Genomic DNA, 17629 nt, shown 5'->3' with positions numbered 1-17629 from the left:
TTTGTGTTTGGTTGTTTTTTTTATTTCCTTCAGTTTAAATACAGTTGAAATCACATTACAGTTGGCTCTCTGTATCTGTGGGTTTCACATCCACAGATTCAACCAACTGTGGATCAAAAATACTGGAAGAAAAGCCATAAAAAACAACAATAAAAAGAACGAATAAAAAACAATACAATGTAACAACTAGTTACAGAGCATGTACCTTGTTTTGGGTGCTATGGTAATTCAGAGATGATTTTGTTTGTTTGTTTTGACATGGGGATCTCACTGTTGCCCAGGGCAGTGGGGTTATCATGGCTCACTGCAGCCTTGACCTCCTGGGCTCAAATGATTCTCCCACCTCAGCCTCCCAAGTAGCTGGGACTGCAGGCGTGTGCCACATTGCCCAGCTGATTTCTGTATTTTTTGTAGAGCCGGGGTCTTATTCTCTTGCTCAGGCTGGCCCCTAACTCTTGGCCTCAAGTATTCTGCCCGCCTTGGCCTCCCAAAGTGCTGGGATAACAAGCATGAGCCACCACACCTGGCCAATTTTTTTTTTTTAATTTGCATAGATGGGGTTTTGCCATGTTGCCCGGGCTGGTCTTGAACTCCTGGGCTCAAGCGACCCTCCCGCCTCAACCTCCCAAAGTGTTGGGAGTATAGGTGTGAGCCACTGTGCCTGGCTGAGATGATTTAAATGACACGGGAGGATGCGCACAGGTTATATGCAAATACCACACCATTTTATATCGGGGTCTTGAGCATCCTAGGGTTTTGGTGTGGAGCCAGGGTGGGGCAGGCCTGGTCCCAATCCCCTGCAGATACCAAGGGACGACTGTGCATGTTGTATTTTTGAAAACAGTTTGAGAGTAAATTAAACCAAGTGACAGATGAGATTCCTACCCATTTGGTAATAGGAGTGCCGTGGTTCTTTCCTTCTTTCCTGACCGGTTGTGATGGTCATGAATCAGAGTGTCATGTGTGGGTGGGCGGTAGGTGCTCAGATTCTCCAAGCACTGTTGTGTGTTTGTCAAATCAAACTGAATTCCCTCCACTGCAGAAATGGCTGAGAACCCAGCTGATTTTTCTCTGTGCTGTTTCCTTTGTGATGACATAGTGTTGATGGATTTATTGGAATATATCTTTCATTAATTGAAGAATTCCTAAAATTAAAAAAAAAAGCCTTTTTCTGAGATAATTGTGGATTCACATACAGTTGTAAGAAATAGTATCGAGGTTCCTTTTACTGTTCGCCCCATTGCCCTCAATGGTAGCTAGTTGCAAACTACGGCACAGTCACCACAACTAGGGTGTTAACTCTGACAGTCTGCCTGCCTTCTTCAGGTCTTCCCAGTTTTACATGCTCTCAATGGTGTGTGTATTTCTTGGCAAATTTTTCACGTGTGGATTTTCTGAGACCACCGCTGCCATCAGGGTACGTGGACAAGGGTCCTTTATACCCACATTCACGTCTTCTCTCCCCACCCTAACTGCTGGCAACCACTCATCTGTTCTCTGTGTCTATTATGTGATTTTTTGACATTGGTTTTTAAATTTTTTATTGTTATTATTGTAATTTTTGGAGACAGGGTCTCACCCTGATGCCCAAGCTGGAGTGAAGTGATATAATCATAGCTCACTGCAGCCTCAAACTCCTGGGCTCAAGCAGTCCTCTCATTTCAGCTTCCTCAGTAGCTGGGACCACAGATGCATGACAACACTCCCAGCTAATTTTGTACTTGTAAGAGACCGAGGTCTTGTTATGGTTCCCAGGCTTGTCTTGAACTCCTGGCCTCAAGCAAGATTGAGTTTTTTCACTCAGCATAATCCCCTTGACATTTTCCCACGGGGGTCATTGCATGTATCATTATTGCTGAGTAGTAGTTTTTTGTTTTTGTTTTTTGTTTTCGGAGGCAGAGTCTCGCTTTGTCGCCCAGGCCAGGCTGGAGTGCAGTGGCGCAATCTTGGCTCACTGCAGCCTCCACCTCCCAGGTTCAAGCAATTCTCCCTCAGCCTCCCAAGTAGCTGGGACCACAGGCGTGCACCACCACGCCTGGCTAATTTTTGTATTTTTAGTAGAGATGGGGTTTTGCCATTTTGGCCAAGCTGGTCTCAAACTCCTGACCCGAAGTGACTCTCCCACTTCCTCTGACCACACTTGACCCATGTGCTTTCTCTTGGAAGGACTGTGTGTCCTGTTACATGTCTGTGTCTTGTCATGTTCATATTTCTCATTTTGGAGCAAAGATTTCTGTCTTCCAGGTACCCAGTGCCCTTCTCAGAGGTTCTTGTGTTTCTTGTCTGAGCTCCTGGTGCGTTATTCAGGCACTTGTGAATAAGTGTGTACAGTTGCCCCTGGCCAGCCATGTTCTTCTTTGCCATTTTTATTACACATTGTTTCTTGGGGGAGATCCTGCTATAACATCCCCCCCCCTTTTTTTTTTTTTTTTTTTGTTGTTGTTGCTGCTGTTGTTGAGATGGAGTCTTGCTCTGCCTCCCAGGCTGGAGTACAGTGGTGCGATCTTGGCTCACTGCAACCTCCGCCTCCCAGGTTCAAGCGATTGTCCTGCCTCAGCCTCCGAGTAGCTGGGATTACAGGGGTGCTGCCACCATACCTGGCTAATTTTTGTATTTTTAGTGGAGACAGGGTTTCGTCATGTTGGCCAGGCTGGTCTGGAACTCCATATCACCTGTTTTTATAGAATTTCCGCTGATCATGAAAGCAAATTTTAGTAAATTTGGAGAATATAGTCTATACTAGCAATACTGTAATATACATATAAGAAATATGGTGTAAAGTGTAAAAGACAATTACTTGCTGTGTATGATTGAGGTGAGATTATGCATTTTTGTATTCTAGCCTCTTCTCTCTTGTATAGGGTGGTTTTTATGGTGTAACATTTGCATAACCTTTTATAACATGCTGAATGAAACTGACTTGTGAAATTAACACACTCAAGTAGTGAAAAGCTTAAAAAGACACAGGAGGGTGATGAGCACTCCCCTCAGAAGAGGGTGGCTCCCGACGGGGTGGGTCAGGCACACAGGGCTTCACCGTGGCCGGGAGCAGACCCCGAGTGGAGGACGCCAGGGCTGAGGTGAGCCAGGCTACCCTGTGCGGCTCTGCTGCTCTTCTTCCAGCTCCTCTTCGGCCTGGTCTCCCACGTGGGGTTTACTCTCCCTCCATTTATGTATTTATCTGTTTATCGTCTGCTTCCTCCCACTAGAATCTCCCTTTGTGAGGTCATTTCATGAGCATCTTCCCATGACATTTAAAATTCCTTGTGTATTTCTTTTATTCTTAAAGAGAAAACTCTTCCTTTACAAAAGACATTTGATCAAAGTTGTTAAACAATGAAACTAAAAATCTACTTGTGATCCTGTCACTTGAGGAAAACCATTGGTCGGATTTTGCCCCACAGCCTTTCGTGGTATTGATTTTATGTGGTGTCTGCACCCTCCGCTGCTGGCTGCTTGTATGTTCCGTGTGTCGTCTGCAGTTCCCGGCCTGGGGGCAAAGGCGTGGACGGTCTCTCCAGAGTGGGATCCTGAGCGGCGCTGTCTTTCGCCTTCGCCTTCCTGCGCAGGGCCTGGCGATCAGGTAGGGTCCCTGGTGTGGCACGTGGTTCTGCTTCCCTAACGCATCAACAGACTGGGTTTCGAGCTGGGTTCAGTCACCGTGTCCCCTTCAGCTGATCCCATGTGCTCTCTGTGCCTCAGTTTCCTTGCTTGTGAGATGAGAGGCTGCAGAGGCTGTTTGGCTTTTCACGTCTGTGCTTTAAAGAAAAGAGAGTGCATGCACCCCCACCCCCACACCAACTACTATCTATCGGGGGAACCTGCTCCCGATGTTTAACGCGGGTTCTTTTCTGTTTCCTGAGTGTCTCGGCTGATTTGAGAAATAAAGGGAAAGAGCACGAGAGAAAAATTTGAGGCTATGTGTCTGTGGGAGACATCACATGTCAGCAGGATCCGTGATGGTCCCCAAGCCGTAAAACTAGCAAGTTTTTATTAGCGATTTTCAAAAGGGGAGAGAGTGCACAAATAGGGTGTGGGTCACAGAGATCACATACTTCACAAGGTAATAGAAATATTACAAAGCAAATGGAGGCAGGGCGAGATCACAGGACCACCAGATGGGGTGAAATTAAAATTGCTAATGAAGTTTTGGGCACGCATATTCATCCTCCTCAGCTTACAAAGAAGATGATGAGATTAAGAGATTAAAGACAGGCATAGGAAAGCACAGGGATATTGATTGGGGAAGTGGTAAGTATCCATGAAATCTTCACAATTTATGTTCAGAGATTACAGTAAAGAGAGGTGTAAGAAATTATAAAAGTATTAATTTGGGGAACTAATAAATGTCCATGAAATCTCATAATTTATGTTCTTCTGCTGCGACTTCTTCCAGTCCCTCTGTTCGGGATCCCTGACTTCCCGCAACAACTACCATGGAACACCCGATTCAGACTTAATTCTAGAAGAACAAGAAGTGACTGTGTTGCTCAAGTGACAGCCGTGAAACACAGAATTGACTGGAACAGCTGCGCTGGATTTGGCCTGTTGAGTGAGGGATTGGAAAGGGACAGTGGCGTCTTCTCTCACTGAGGGGTGGGAAGCCCAGCGGGAGAGTAAGGGGAGTCGGGGGGCTCCTCTGACATGTGTGTGCGTCCAGGCGAGGATGTGGACCTCTGCAGTGAGCTGCTGCAGGAGTCCCTGGATGCCTGGCAAGCACTTCCCGAGGCCTCGCTCTTCGAGGAGAGCACCGCGTCCTCTGTGTGGCTGGAGGTGGTGGAGAGAGCGACCAGGTTCCTCGGGTCCGTCGTGACGGGGTGAGTTCTTTCCTTTCTTGCCTTCTGCACCCAGACAGCTGGTCTGCTTGAGGCTGGTTCTTACCACCCTCGCTTTAGAGCTAAGAAGCCTACTAGGTTGGTTTCTCACCTCTGTTTTCAGCGGGCTCTCGGTGCTGTGATTCCGGGTCTGGGTTCTCAGCTTCTCAGGCAGTTTGATTTATGATCCTCTGACGAGACCCAGGAAGCTGTGATACTAAATGAGACGGACGAAGGAGGATGCTTAGAGATTTGGCCGTCAGTCATTCGTGGAGGGTTGAGCGCTGACATTGTACTTCTCTCTGTGATGATTAGGAGCTGCCGTCCTGAGTGCAGAGTGGCGCTTGGTTTGAAGTCTTATAAATAATGTAGGAGTAAACAACTACTCAAGATCAAATTGTTTAGTCCTGTAGCTGGTCTTTCTAGTATGAAAAATTTTTGAATAGGAATCAGTTGTGTGTAAGAAAAACATGAGCTCTGGTCATGGGTGCGAGGCATTCTTGTTAAGGTTTTTCAATGTCAAGAAAATCTAAAATTCAACAGGAAGGATGGTGCAGAGGAAAAGTGAGGCCACTCCTCACTCTTCTTGCCAGAGGTCAGCACGGTGCCTTCCTCCAGCTGGCAGGGGGCCTTGGGCGTTTGCAGACGTCCCCGGCTGAGTCCAGTTCCTGAGCTTGCTGGTGAAGGCATCGCCACAGAGTTTTAACACTGGAGGCCCTGAACTTAGGCTTGGAGTTGATTTCAAAACTTCAGCTGCCATATTGATGCCATAAGATCTTTTCTTTGCAGTCTTGGGATAGGATTTTAAAATACTTCATTGATGAGAGATAACAATTAGTGTAGGCATTTTGCCTCCAGATTCTCAGGTGGTTTCAAAAATTGTTTCTCTGATTCTGTAGGAGAATGTTGATACTGTTACAGTCTTATATGACATGGAAGCTAGAAAACATAGCTAGATACTCTTCTACTCATGTTTTGGATAATGAGAGAAATTATTTTATGCTTCACACACTTGGAGTATGTCATCTACTGTAATATAGTATCTGAATGAATACTTCAAAGACATTTTTGTAAGCTAGTTATACACTTTAAAACCTCTGAATAAATTTGACTAGCAAGTATCAGAAACTTGATTCTAAATATTAAAAATACATCCTTCCTTGGGAGGGAGCGTGTAGGAAACGTGCAGTGTGATTGTAAGCATGCTGTCTGTCTGGAGGTCGCTTTGTTCCTGCATCCTCTGCTTTCATTTCAGGGATGTTCACCGAACGCCAGGCACCAAAGGGCCAGAAGCGTCCCCCTGCAGGACCAGCACTTGGCCCTGGCCATCCTGCTGGAGCTGGCTGTGCAGAGAGGCACGCTGAGGTGAGGGCTGGCGCAGACTGGGAACGCTTTGGGGAAGTGCGTCTGTATCCAAATACCTGCAGCACTGTGTGCATTTCACTGAATCCTTTGTGACTGCAGCAGATGTGTGGTGCTCTGTAACCAGAGAACCACGTCCCAGAGCTCGCTCTCTCTTTACCTTTTCCTCACCTCCTTTTTTATGCTCGGTTTTCTAGTCTGGGAACTGTTCTTTTTGTTTTCTTTCAGTTTTCCTCATTTAATTGTTTTTATTCCATGAATTTAAGATCCTAGAGCTTTCCTGTAAACGTGCTCTTTGAGCTGCTTAACTGGTCTTTCCTATCAGCAGAAGGCGATGCTGTGTGCTAAAAACTCAGTGTCAGTTCAGTGATTTAATTACCACGGCTTTACTTTCGTTTCCTTCCAGATCTCAAGTATTTCTTCACTTCTATAAAGCTGTTTGCTTTTATTTTTGATTAACCATGAAAAAAAAAAAAGGTTAATGTGTTTTTACTAGGAATGAATATCTTTTCTCCTTTAGCCAAATGTTGTCTACCATCCTGTTGTTGGTTCAGCTGTGGGACAGCGGGGCACAGGAGACTGACAATGAGCGTTACCACCCAGGGCACCAGCGTCCCGCTTTTGCCCTTGCTGCAAAGGTTCCAGAGCATCATTTGCAGGAAGGATACGCCCCACTCCGAGGGCGACATGCACGTGAGTGTCATGATGGAACTTTGTGTTTAGGTGGCACTCGATTCTAGTTATTTTTTAAGCAAGACCAGCGTGCACGTCCACGGCAGTTCTTTTCTCTGGTGTGTGTGTGTTTGCTGGAAACAGCAGCGCGTCAGATGTGACATGGGTGGTCACTTGTTTGTGGAGAAGACTCGAATCAGTGAGCACTGACTTCCTTGTCAGCACAGAACCAAGCTTGAAACATGCACTTTTAAATCAATACCAGAAAAGAACAACGAAAACAGTGGCCTGCTTTGTTGGCCCTTCCTGTGTACTGGGCTCTGTGCAGGGCATGTCACCTGAGCTGTCACTCTGTTGAGTACCAGCTCCCCTCTTATCAGGTGTGGATGCCACGCTCAGGGAGGAGCAGGTGTGCGGGGCTCTGGGCCTGAACCTTGAGGACTGCTGGTCCTTACAGGTCAAGTACAGGTTGGATTTTGCCAGTCTTTTTGGGAAAGTCTTAGGCATTCCAGTATCGTGCTTTGGTTTATTTTTCTATTATTTGGCAGTCTTGAATAATCATAGGGCTCTTCTGAATTAGAATTATGATTTAATTTGCAAATGAAAGTAGGTGTTCTCCAGAGCTGGCAAGGTTTAGATTAAAGTAAAGGTTTTGGTTTTGGATTTCAAGGCCAGCTTGAGATGCTGTGCTGGGGTCCCCCAGAGGTGGTTCTGCCTTTCTCCAGGGGTCCTAGGCCTGCGGGGTGGTTTGGTTGTGTTGGTAATCTGTGTGGACTCAACTAACCTGTGGTATCATAAGTGTATACATGCACCGTCAATGTTGTGGACGTGTATACAGCAAATTTAGACATTTGTGCAGTCAGTTTATATGCTGCATAAATATATAGATGTGTAGTATAACTGTATCATCGACATGGTCATTTGATGGGCCACATGAGTAAATACCAAAATGTGAAGAGTCGTTTTTTATTTTATTAAGAGCTAATTGTGTTACTTTAATTTTTGCCACCATTTCTGAATGTCTGTTTACTTTTCCTTTCTAGCTTTTGTCTGGCCTCTGAGCCCCAGCGAGAGTTTCCTGAGGTACCTCACCCTTCCCCAAGACAGCGAGCTTGCCACTGATCTGCGACAGACCGTGGTTGTCGTCATGGGCCATTTAGACCGTCTGGCTACACCGTTTGCCTCCGCTGTGTAGCGCTCCGACGTCTCATAAGGTGTGTGCAAGAACCACGTTCTCCATGTGTTTTGTGGCAAAGTACCACTTCTAGGTTCTCATCCTGGGCCCGTGTGGAGACTTGGTTTTCTGGTATTGATGGGGGAGGCTGGCTTGTGGTTTTAAACGTGTTTGCAGTTGAAGGTGTTCCCCGTGTGGAGAGTGAGTGATGAGCAAGCTGAGGTGCACAGGCCTAGGGACCCAACCTGGGGGCCCAGGTTCCAGGTTCAGGTAGCACAGCCCCAGAGAGCTCCCCGTTAGCCACAGCCCCAGGCCCTCCCACCTTCTGCAGGGGATTCCACAGCCTTCTTTATACTCTGAAGGCGGGCTGTCTTAGTAGGTAATGCTGGTTATAGTAGTGACAGTATAGTTCTATATTCTATCTGTCATGTAATAGTAATGGTAATAGTAGTGATTTGCGTGTGTGGAGCACCTGTAGGGTGCAGGCCCGCTGAGGACCTCATGCATGCTGTTGTATCTCATTATGTCAATGAGAAAAGTGCCTTTGGGAATGGTGGTGACCTTTGCCAGGGTATAACAGTAATCTTAGTTTTGAATCTATTTTTCTAACATTTTATGTCTAATATGAAGAGTATTTATTTTGTTTTAGTCATTGAAAAAAAGGCCCCGCGTGGTGGCTCACGCCTGTAATCCCAGCACTTTGGGAGGCCGAGGTGGACGGATCACAAGGTCAGGAGATCGAGACCATCCTGGTGAACACGGTGAAACCCTATTTCTATGAAAAATACAAAAAATTAGCCGGGCGTGGTGGCGGGCGCCTAGTCCCAGCTACTCGGGAGGCTGAGGCAGGAGAATGATGTAAACCCGGAAGGCGGAGGTTGCAGTGAGCCGAGATCCCGCCATTGCACTCCAGCCTGGGCGACAGAGCCAGACTTTGTCTCAAAAAAAAAAAAAGAATACAGTCACATGGTTCGAAAATCAAACCTAGGCAGAGACACACTGTCGCTTTCCCTGCCCACCCCTTCTACCCAGTTTCCCACCTGCTCCCTCGACTTTTCAGTCTCCTCTGTAACCTCCGTGTTCTCTGGAATGAGTAGCTAGTGGTAGCAGGTTGCATTACTTGTGGTGTGTGTTTTTTACTAACCATATGTACTGGAGTACTTTATCAGAGTGTGGCTCTTTGTTTTTATAAAGCAACTTAGTATTCAGTGTGCGGATGTGTGTTTTATGTATCTTTGTTTAGTGACTCTCTTATTGGTGGACACTAGGGCTTATTGCCACAATGTTGCTATACAAATAGTGCTGAGGGCCTGCTGTGGTGACTCACATCTATAATCCCAGCACATTGGGAGGCCGAGGTGGTTGGATCACCTGAGGTTGGGAGTTTTAGAACAGCCTGGCTAACTTGGAGAAACCCCATCTCTACTAAAAACTACAAAAATTAGCCGGGCATGGTGGCACGTGCCTGTAATCCCAGCTACTCAGGAGGCTGAGGCAGGAGAATCACTTGAACCCGGGAGGCGGAAGTTTCAGTGAGCTGAGATGGCGCCACTGCACTCTAGCCTGGGCAACAAGAGTGAAACTCCTCAAACAACAATAACAACAACAATAAAACAAACACAAATAGTGCTGCAGGGCCTGCCCTGGAACACGTGTGCTGCATGTGTGCACGCGTGTGTGCCTCTGCCCATGCACAGGTGGGGATGCACCCAGTGTGGGCTGGTTGTCACCAGGTTGCTCCTGCACAGCTTGATTTCTCTCACCGCCGACATGGATGCTGGTCTCCCAGCCTCGCGTGTGGGCTTTTGGGATTTTGCCTCCTAAAGCACAAAATGGTGACCCTGATGTAGTTTGAGCATTTTAAAGTATATTAGTATTTAAGGGCCATTGATACTACTTTTTAATGGGCTCTGTTAAAATGAAACGCGATGGAAATGGAAAACTAACCTGTTCAGTCACTTCATCATACCTGTTAAATGAGGTAATACGGCGTGGTACCAGCTATTTTGATGTTTTGAATCAGCATATTTTCTCTTTATTTGCTTTGTTTTTAGCTTATAATATCTCAGTGTTACTCCCATTCTTTTTTTTTTTATTTTGGTGTTGTAAAAGAAAACGTTTACTTTCTTATTTTACAGGGATCATTGCAAGAGGTCATAGGTTGGGGGTTAATAGGATGGAAATACTATGCCAATGTGATTGGTCCGATCCAGTGCGAAGGCCTGGCCAACCTGGGAGTCACACAGATTGCCTGTGCAGAGAAGCGCTTCCTGATTCTGTCACACAATGGCCGTGTGCACACACAGGCCTACAATAGTGACACACTGGTGAGTGTTCTGGGCACTGTGCCTGCAGTGTTCCCTTGGCGGGCAGGGTCTGTACTGCAGATGCACAAGCTCTGGTCTTTCTTGAAGCCATTTGGTTTCTGAAGATTGATAAGCTTCTGTTTATTGTATATTATGTTTAATGGTCTCAGCTGTAATATTGTCAAGATTTGGGTTGTGAAGGTTAGGAAGTCCTTACAGTGAAACTCATTGCTAATCATGAGATTCCCGTTTGTAAACTCATTTTCCATGTGTAAACTCATTTGACTTTGTGGCCAGGCAGGTGACAGATGAGGAAGTTGGGCCTCATGGGGATAGTGACAAATTGGGATGTGGCATGTTTTCATTAAAGCGGGGTGCTCCTCCCTGTCGGCTGCATGTCTCTGTCGCAAGGGGTTAGCCTGCCCTGCCCCTGCATCGGCTCTGGTCTTGCCGCAGAGCACTTGGAGGCTGCCCGCTGTTCTGTTGGTGCTGGGTGGGAAGGGCTGGAGAGCCGGTCCCGTGGCCCGCAGAGACTTATGCCCCACTTCCAGTTACAGCAGGCTTTGCTCGGGGATGCACGATAAAGGAGAGCTGTGCTGATTTCATTTTCCTTGAACTGATGATGACTTTTCTTCCTATTTTTCTTTTTTTAGGCCCCACAGCTGGTCCAAGGCCTTGCCTCCAGAAACATTGTAAAAATTGCTGCCCATTCTGATGGTCATCACTGTGTAGCCTTGGCTGCCACTGGAGAGGTGTACTCCTGGGCTTAGGGGACGGCGGACGGCTGGGCCATGGGGACACTGTGTATGTATCGCTCATTCCTGCAGGGACACACTCCTCTTTTATGTTGCCATTTCCTCGACAGGCTGGAGCGCAGGAGTGTGTGCAGGTGTTTTCCAGCCGCCCCGACGTGCAGCGCTGGGGTGGAGCGGGACACTGTGATATGCCCCCTCCTTGGTGACGGCTTAGGAACTCTCTGCCCATGTGTGGAAGGCAACGGGAATTGCCCTTTCTGCTCTTCTCCACCCCGTGCAGCCTTGGCCGCCTTCTCTCTACTCAAACCGCATCCCCACTGTGGAGTTTGCCAGGACAAATCCCACAGCACTGTTCCTTCCTTCACAGACAGTTCCCCCTGCCTCCCATAGATAAGGTTGTCTCCCTTTCCTTGAACCATAATAGTATTTTTACAGGAACAAAAGTCAGCAGTTTCTTTGTAATATCATCCTATTCGGTGGAACCTTTTATTGTGAAAGAACAGAAATAAAGTTGTTATAAATGCCAGGTTGTAAAAATTGGGAGGTCTGCCAGCCCCATGAGTGATGGGAACCGTCTTGTACTTTGCTGTTGTGCGTGGAACTCTGGCATTAGGTTTAAATGAGGGATGTATGTACACACCAACCCAGCAAGCCCATTTCATGCTGGCCGGAGCCCTGAGCAGGGAGCGGACAGTGCAGAACTTGAAATGAGCGTAGTCATGACTGCCCTTGTGTCCCTTGAGAGGAGCCCGGAGGGCGTGGGACATGCACACCACAGGGTGGAGTTGAGGGCATCATTGCCAATGGCATCTGCTGGGAAGATCCCAAACTGGGAGAAAAGCAGAGTGATGCGCATCGTGTGGTACATGTATGCCAAGCTCAGAACAGCCCAACCCTGACAGTGTTGTAAGGGATACAGACAAATGTGAAATGAGTGAAAAACAAAAGATCGATCTCCATGGAATTTATAGCTGTTACTCTCACACTGGATCCTAAGGGCTGGGATTGACATGGGGTACACGGGACTTGAAAGGCATTGAGGTACGGGACAGGGTAGTGTGTCTGCTTATTTCCTTTAGGTATTTATTACTGACTTTGTATAAAATATTCCATAGTAAAACAATTCTCAGTGCAGAGTAAGTGCTAGAATGAGTAACTTATCCCTTATTCTAGGACTTCAAGGAAGGAAGAGAGATCAGTGCAGATGGCAGAAGCTGGAGATAACCTTTTGGGGAAGTTGAAACTTAAGCTGAACAAGGGAGAGGTTGTACTCGGGTAGAGTCATTGGACTGTCGCTGTGTGCGCCTGTGCCACTGTGTGTATTTTGCAGACTAGTAGGTCACAAAGTGAATAAACCATGCCTTTGGAGAGGCCTGGCTTCTATAGATTTTCAAGATAAAGTCATCCATCTTAGGAACGTATTCTGGATCCTAAGAATAGGATATTTTGTTAACTTTGCAATTTCTTCAACTAGTAAGACTTCTCTACCCTAATCCCCACTGCCTCATAGTTTTCATCTGTAAAATACAGACTGCAGAGTGCTGGCTTCATTCCATCCACATTCATTTAACAAATACCTATAAATGTCAGTCAGCTTTGAGGCTTACGTACAACCAGATGACTGAGTTTCGGGTGTAGAGTTGGATGGGTTTTGGCCAGTGCCCTCAGCTCGGGAGTCACCACCATCAAGACATGGGGTGTGCCCGTCGCTTCCAGGGCCCTGTTTGTACCCTTTGAGTTGATCCCCACTTCCTCCCTTCAGTTCCTGACAACCTCCGATCTGCTCCCTGTGGTTACTATTTTGTCTTTTCCATAATTGAATGTAAACAAAGCCATACCGCATGTGGTGTTTTGTTTCTGGCGTCTTTCACGTAGCATGATGTCCTGAGATCCAGCCGCGTTGCTACGTGTGTGGGTAATTCCTTCCTTCTGTTGCAGATGGATCGTGGTTTTGGGCCATTGTGAAGGAAGCTGCAATGGACTTTACCTTAGAAGTCTCTTTTTTTGAGATGGAGTTTTGCTCTTGTCGCCCAAGTTGGAGTGCAATGGCGTGATCTCAGCTCACTGCAACCTCGGCCACCTGGGTTCAAGCGATTCTCCTGCCTCAGCCTTCCAGTTAGCTGGGATTACAGGGGCCCGCCACCATTCCCAGCTAATTTTGTATTTTTAGTAGAGACGAGGTTTCACCACGTTAGCCAGGCTTGTCTCAAACTCCTGACCTCAGGTGATCCGCCCACCGCAGCCTCCCAAAGTGCTGGGATTACAGGTGTGAGCCACCGTGCCCAGCCTATTGTACAAGTCTTTCACCCTGTTTTTGTAATTCTACTGGATACCATGCTTGGCGTCAGGTTCCAACTTAGCAAAAAGTCATGGAGGTGTTAGGTGTTCAAATTCTCTTTTCCTTATTTTATAAGGTACCTGGAAGGGGAAACTGGCCTGATGCTCTCATGGTCTCCATTTGGATAGTGAATTTCCTTTGCTAACACTAATAAGAAATAACACCAAGAAGAAGAGCATTCATGTTTATTCTCTTCCTCCCCAAGTTCTCTGGAGGAGCCTAAGGTGATCTCTGCCTTCTCTGGAAAGCAGGCCGGGATGCACGGGGTGCATATCGCTTGCGGGAGCACTTACAGCGCGGCCATCACTGCCGAGGGGGAGCTGTACACCGGGGGCCGCGGGAACTACGGCCGGCTGGGCCACGGTGCGTCTGCCCTGCATGAGTGGGAGCATGCAGCAGGAGGTGGCCTCTCACAGGACTTAGGAACAGCCGTCCTATCTGTTTGAAGGCTCCAGTGAGGATGAACCATTCCAATGCTGGTAGCTGGGCTTAAAGGACTGAAGGTCATGTCATCGATGTGGCGTGTGGGAGTGGGGACGCTCACACCCTGGCTGTCACTGAGAACGGTACATAGAGCTCTCGCCACCCAGGACAGGGCCTCGAGGACACGCTTGGCAGCTTCCCTGGAGGAAGTGAGATGAGCACAGTGGGCCTCACGAGGCCGCCCACCCTGTCGTCCAGTGGGTGTGGGATCAGTGGCATTGGTGAAGAGGCCGCGGTGGTTATATATGTGTATATATATATTTATATTATTTTCTTCCCTATGCTTGCTTTGAGTTTATTTTGCTGTTGTTTATCTAAGTAGTTGAGGTGGGAGCTTATTGATTTGACAGGGCTTGTTTGCCTGGGGCCTGTCAGCAGGTTAGCAGCTGTGTGGGCATTCCTGTGTGGGCATTTTATTTTTTAAGAATGAGAGTTGGGATGGAATGATTGACACTCTGAATTGTCTCTGGTTAGTATTTTTACATTTCTTAATGTTCGGCCACTCTTGATTCCGTGTGGTAATCCCTGCTAAGTCTTTCCGTGTTCTGTAGTCTGACGCTGCGGTATCTGCTTGCTTTGAATTTTGCTTTTCGGTTTGTGTTCCTAACTGAGATCATCCTCATCTTTTTTCGAGGGTACATGATGAGGTTTGATGCTTAAAGTGACGTTAATTTTTTAGAAACGACTCGTCTGTCAGTATTGTGGGGGTCTGTCCTTGGCATCTTGCGTGTCTCTGGCGTTGTGGAGTCTTTCTGTGAAATCAGCTGGGACCTGTCAGCTTGCTTTCTCTCCTGCAAAAGTTGAATGGCAGATTGATAATTGAGTGACTTTTGGGCATTTCTTAGGTCAAAGATGAAAAATCATTTCAGATACTTCCCTATATGTATAGGTCCCGCTGCCGTTGCCGGGACAGACATTGTCAGAGCCATCCTGTTTCTGCTACTGTGAGTCCTAGAGCAAAGGTGGTCTCCTCTGAAAGGCTCCTGCTCTCAAGGAGCTTTCAATTGGACATGTCGTCATTTAAAAATATCTATTTTATCGATATCGAGTGAGGGGTAGACCTTAAAATATTTCCTGATTAAAAGTTTTATGAGGTCTGAGCTGTGTTAGGAGACTGGCTTTGCGTTCTTTAGTGTAGTTGCTACTAGGTGAAGTTTGTGATGCTACGTTGAGTAAACTGCCTTGAACAGGCTGCGGACAGTGTCTTCCTCACACTGGTGTTTCTTTGGTGCAGATCTTGTAGGGAAGTGTCCCTGCTGTGCTGTTAGTTTCTGAGGCGACTGCAGTCTGGCCTTGGGGGACAGTGGGAAATGGCCAGGCGGGCTACGTGAACAGCATAATCTTCAGCACAGCGTGTGAAAGTGCACCTCTGCTCTCTGTGTGCGGGTCTGCTGTGCTGCTTTCATTGACCACGTCATAGTGTGTCATCTCCAGTTTCCGGTTCGCTCGGGGTTGGCCTGCTTTTGCAGGTGGAGTTGTATTGGTGTGCAGGCCTGCCCACTCATTTACGCATTGTCTGTGGCTGCTTTCCTGTGACAGTGGCACAGCTGGGTCGTTGGGACAGAAAGCCCAGAGAGGCTAAAAATATTTACCATCTGATCGTTGAGGAAAATATTTGCCTCTCTTTAGTTATTACAAAATAGAATGTGGGAACTTGTGGAGCAATCTGATATCTTCTCTGATTTCTTTTTCCTGATCTTTTACAGTTTTCACCTTTATGTAATTTCACTTTTTTTTTGTTTGTTTGTTTTTTGGAAGACAGAGTTTCGCTCTGTCACCCAGGCTGGAGTGCAGTGGTGCAGTCTCGGCTCACTGCAACCTCCACCTCCTGGGGTCAGGTAATTCTCATACCTCTGCTGGATTATGGATGTTCACCATCATGCCTGGCTAATTTCTGTATTTTCAGTACAGACAGAGTTTCGTCTTGGTCCCCAGGCTGATCCTGAACTCCAGGGCTCAAGTGATCTGCTGGCCTTGGCCTCCCAGAGTGCTGGGATTACAGGCATGAGCCAGCGTGCCCAGCCTAACAATTTTGGTTTTTAGCAGTTCACTTTCATTAAGTTTTTGCAAAGTTTTCAGCTTATTTTTCACAGTAAAAATAAAACTATTTACTTTTGCAAATGTATTTTATCCCTTTATGTAATATTTAATCAGCTTACATAATTATGCTGATATATGCAGTTGGGAACACGTACAGTGGTACAGTTGACCAGCGGTCAGCACGGTGGCAACAGAAGCAGGCAGGCAAATGGGAGGGTGGTCCGCAAGCGTCTGCAGTGTGCCGGGCCCCAGTTACTGTGTGTCACGGAGGCAGTGGGCCTTTGGTTCTGTGAAGCAGTGAACATTGAGCCCAGGCTAGTAAGAGTCAGGACTTGGTTTTTCATGTAATGAAAACAAAAAGAAAACTCTGCCTTCCCTTTCTTGCTTGCTTCTATATCAACCTCAGGTGTCACCTAGATTTCATGTGCTCAGTAGCCTCCCTTGTAGTATTAACTGTGCACATGGGTGGTCTACATTAGTGTGCGTTTTTCATTAGATTATTGTCAGTCATTTAAAATTTTTCATTAAAATGCCCAGTTGTTGTTATTTAAATGCATTTGTATTTTTTAGGGCAAGTGTGGTCCTGGGGAGATGGTGACTGTGGTAAATTGGGCAGAGGTGGTAGTGATGGCTGCAAAACCCCAAAGCTGATTGAAAAGCTTCAAGACTTGGATGTGGTCAGAGTCCGCTGTGGAAGTCAGTTTTCCATCGCTTTGACGAAAGATGGCCAAGTTTATTCATGGGGAAAAGGTGACAACCAGAGACGTGGACACGGACCAGAGGGACATGTTCGTTATCCAAAACTCTTAGAAGGCTTGCGAGGTGAGTGCAAACGTAAACTGTTAAAACCCTTCAGGACCATTTCTTTAGTGATGTTTTAAAGTTTGCAGGTTTTGTGTTCTTGACCCGACATTCCGTGAATGGACTGTCATGAGAAACTTTGACAGCCGGCTGGGCGCCGTGGCTCAAGCCTGTAATCCCAGCACTTTGGGAGGCCGAGACGGGTGGATCACGAGGTCAGGAGATCGAGACCATCCTGGCTAACACGGTGAAACCCCGTCTCTACTAAAAAATACAAAAAACTAGCCGGGCGAGGTGGCGGGTGCCTGTAGTCCCAGCTGCTCCGGAGGCTGAGGCAGGAGAATGGCGTAAACTTGGGAGGCGGAGCTTGCAGTGAGCTGAGATCCGGCCACTGCACTCCAGCCTGGGTGACAGAGCGAGACTCTGTCTCAAATAAATAAATAAATAAATAAATAAATAAATAAATAAATAATTTTAAAAATTTAAAAAATTTAAAAAAAAAAGAAACTTTGACAGCCGGCTTGGTACAGGGATTGATACTAATTGGAAAGTGGGTGTGTCTCTATTACAAATGACTTTGAATTATTCTTACCAAGTTTAATTTAAACACATTGAGTTTTACAAACATCGCCACTTTCCGTGGCAGGCACCCATTCATCACTCAGCAGGCTGGACTCAGGAAGGGTTCCCTCTGTGTGATGAGGTCACCTGTACTTGTACTGCAGACACACTGAGACTGTGAGGGTGCGTTGTGCTGTGGGGCCACATTGGGAGGTGGGATTGGGTCCACCTGGGATGCTCTGATGTGAACTCGTCCTTGGTGGGGGCTTCCTGCTTGCTCAGTTGCAAAGGTGTCCCGCATGCATTGTGGTTGGAGGGAACAG

General features: G+C 46.9%; 1 protein-coding gene across 22 annotated transcripts in view; it reads left to right on the top strand.

The window, feature by feature from the left end:
- LOC105470213 (E3 ubiquitin-protein ligase HERC2-like) overlaps positions 1–17629 on the top strand; it is a 147341-nt gene that overhangs the window by 101556 nt on the left and 28156 nt on the right. For 9 of the 22 annotated variants that reach the window (XR_011606252.1, XR_011606248.1, XR_011606249.1 and 6 more), the window contains 9 exons: positions 3405–3583; positions 4397–4547; positions 4661–4817; positions 6070–6179; positions 6697–6869; positions 7892–8062; positions 10161–10349; positions 10982–13784; positions 16515–16766. The exons of 8 other annotated variants lie outside the window; for them this stretch is intronic. Coding sequence is in view for 1 of the 14 variants with exons in the window: in XM_071067275.1 (XP_070923376.1) it covers positions 13679–13784; positions 16515–16766 (358 nt within the window). In the remaining 13 variants the exon portion in view is untranslated. Of the gene's footprint in view, positions 1–3404; positions 3584–4396; positions 4548–4660; positions 4818–6069; positions 6180–6696; positions 6870–7891; positions 8063–8671; positions 8752–10160; positions 10350–10981; positions 13785–16514; positions 16767–17629 lie in introns of those variants that run through there. 5 more of the 22 variants (XR_011606255.1, XR_011606254.1, XR_011606253.1 and 2 more) reach the window with 4 other exon arrangements.

The sequence above is a fragment of the Macaca nemestrina genome, chromosome 7 (assembly GCF_043159975.1).
Source record: "Macaca nemestrina isolate mMacNem1 chromosome 7, mMacNem.hap1, whole genome shotgun sequence".
In the NCBI taxonomy this organism is placed as follows: Eukaryota; Metazoa; Chordata; class Mammalia; order Primates; family Cercopithecidae; genus Macaca; species Macaca nemestrina.
Note: the sequence above shows the minus strand (reverse complement) of the source record. Positions and strands in the feature narration are given on the sequence as shown.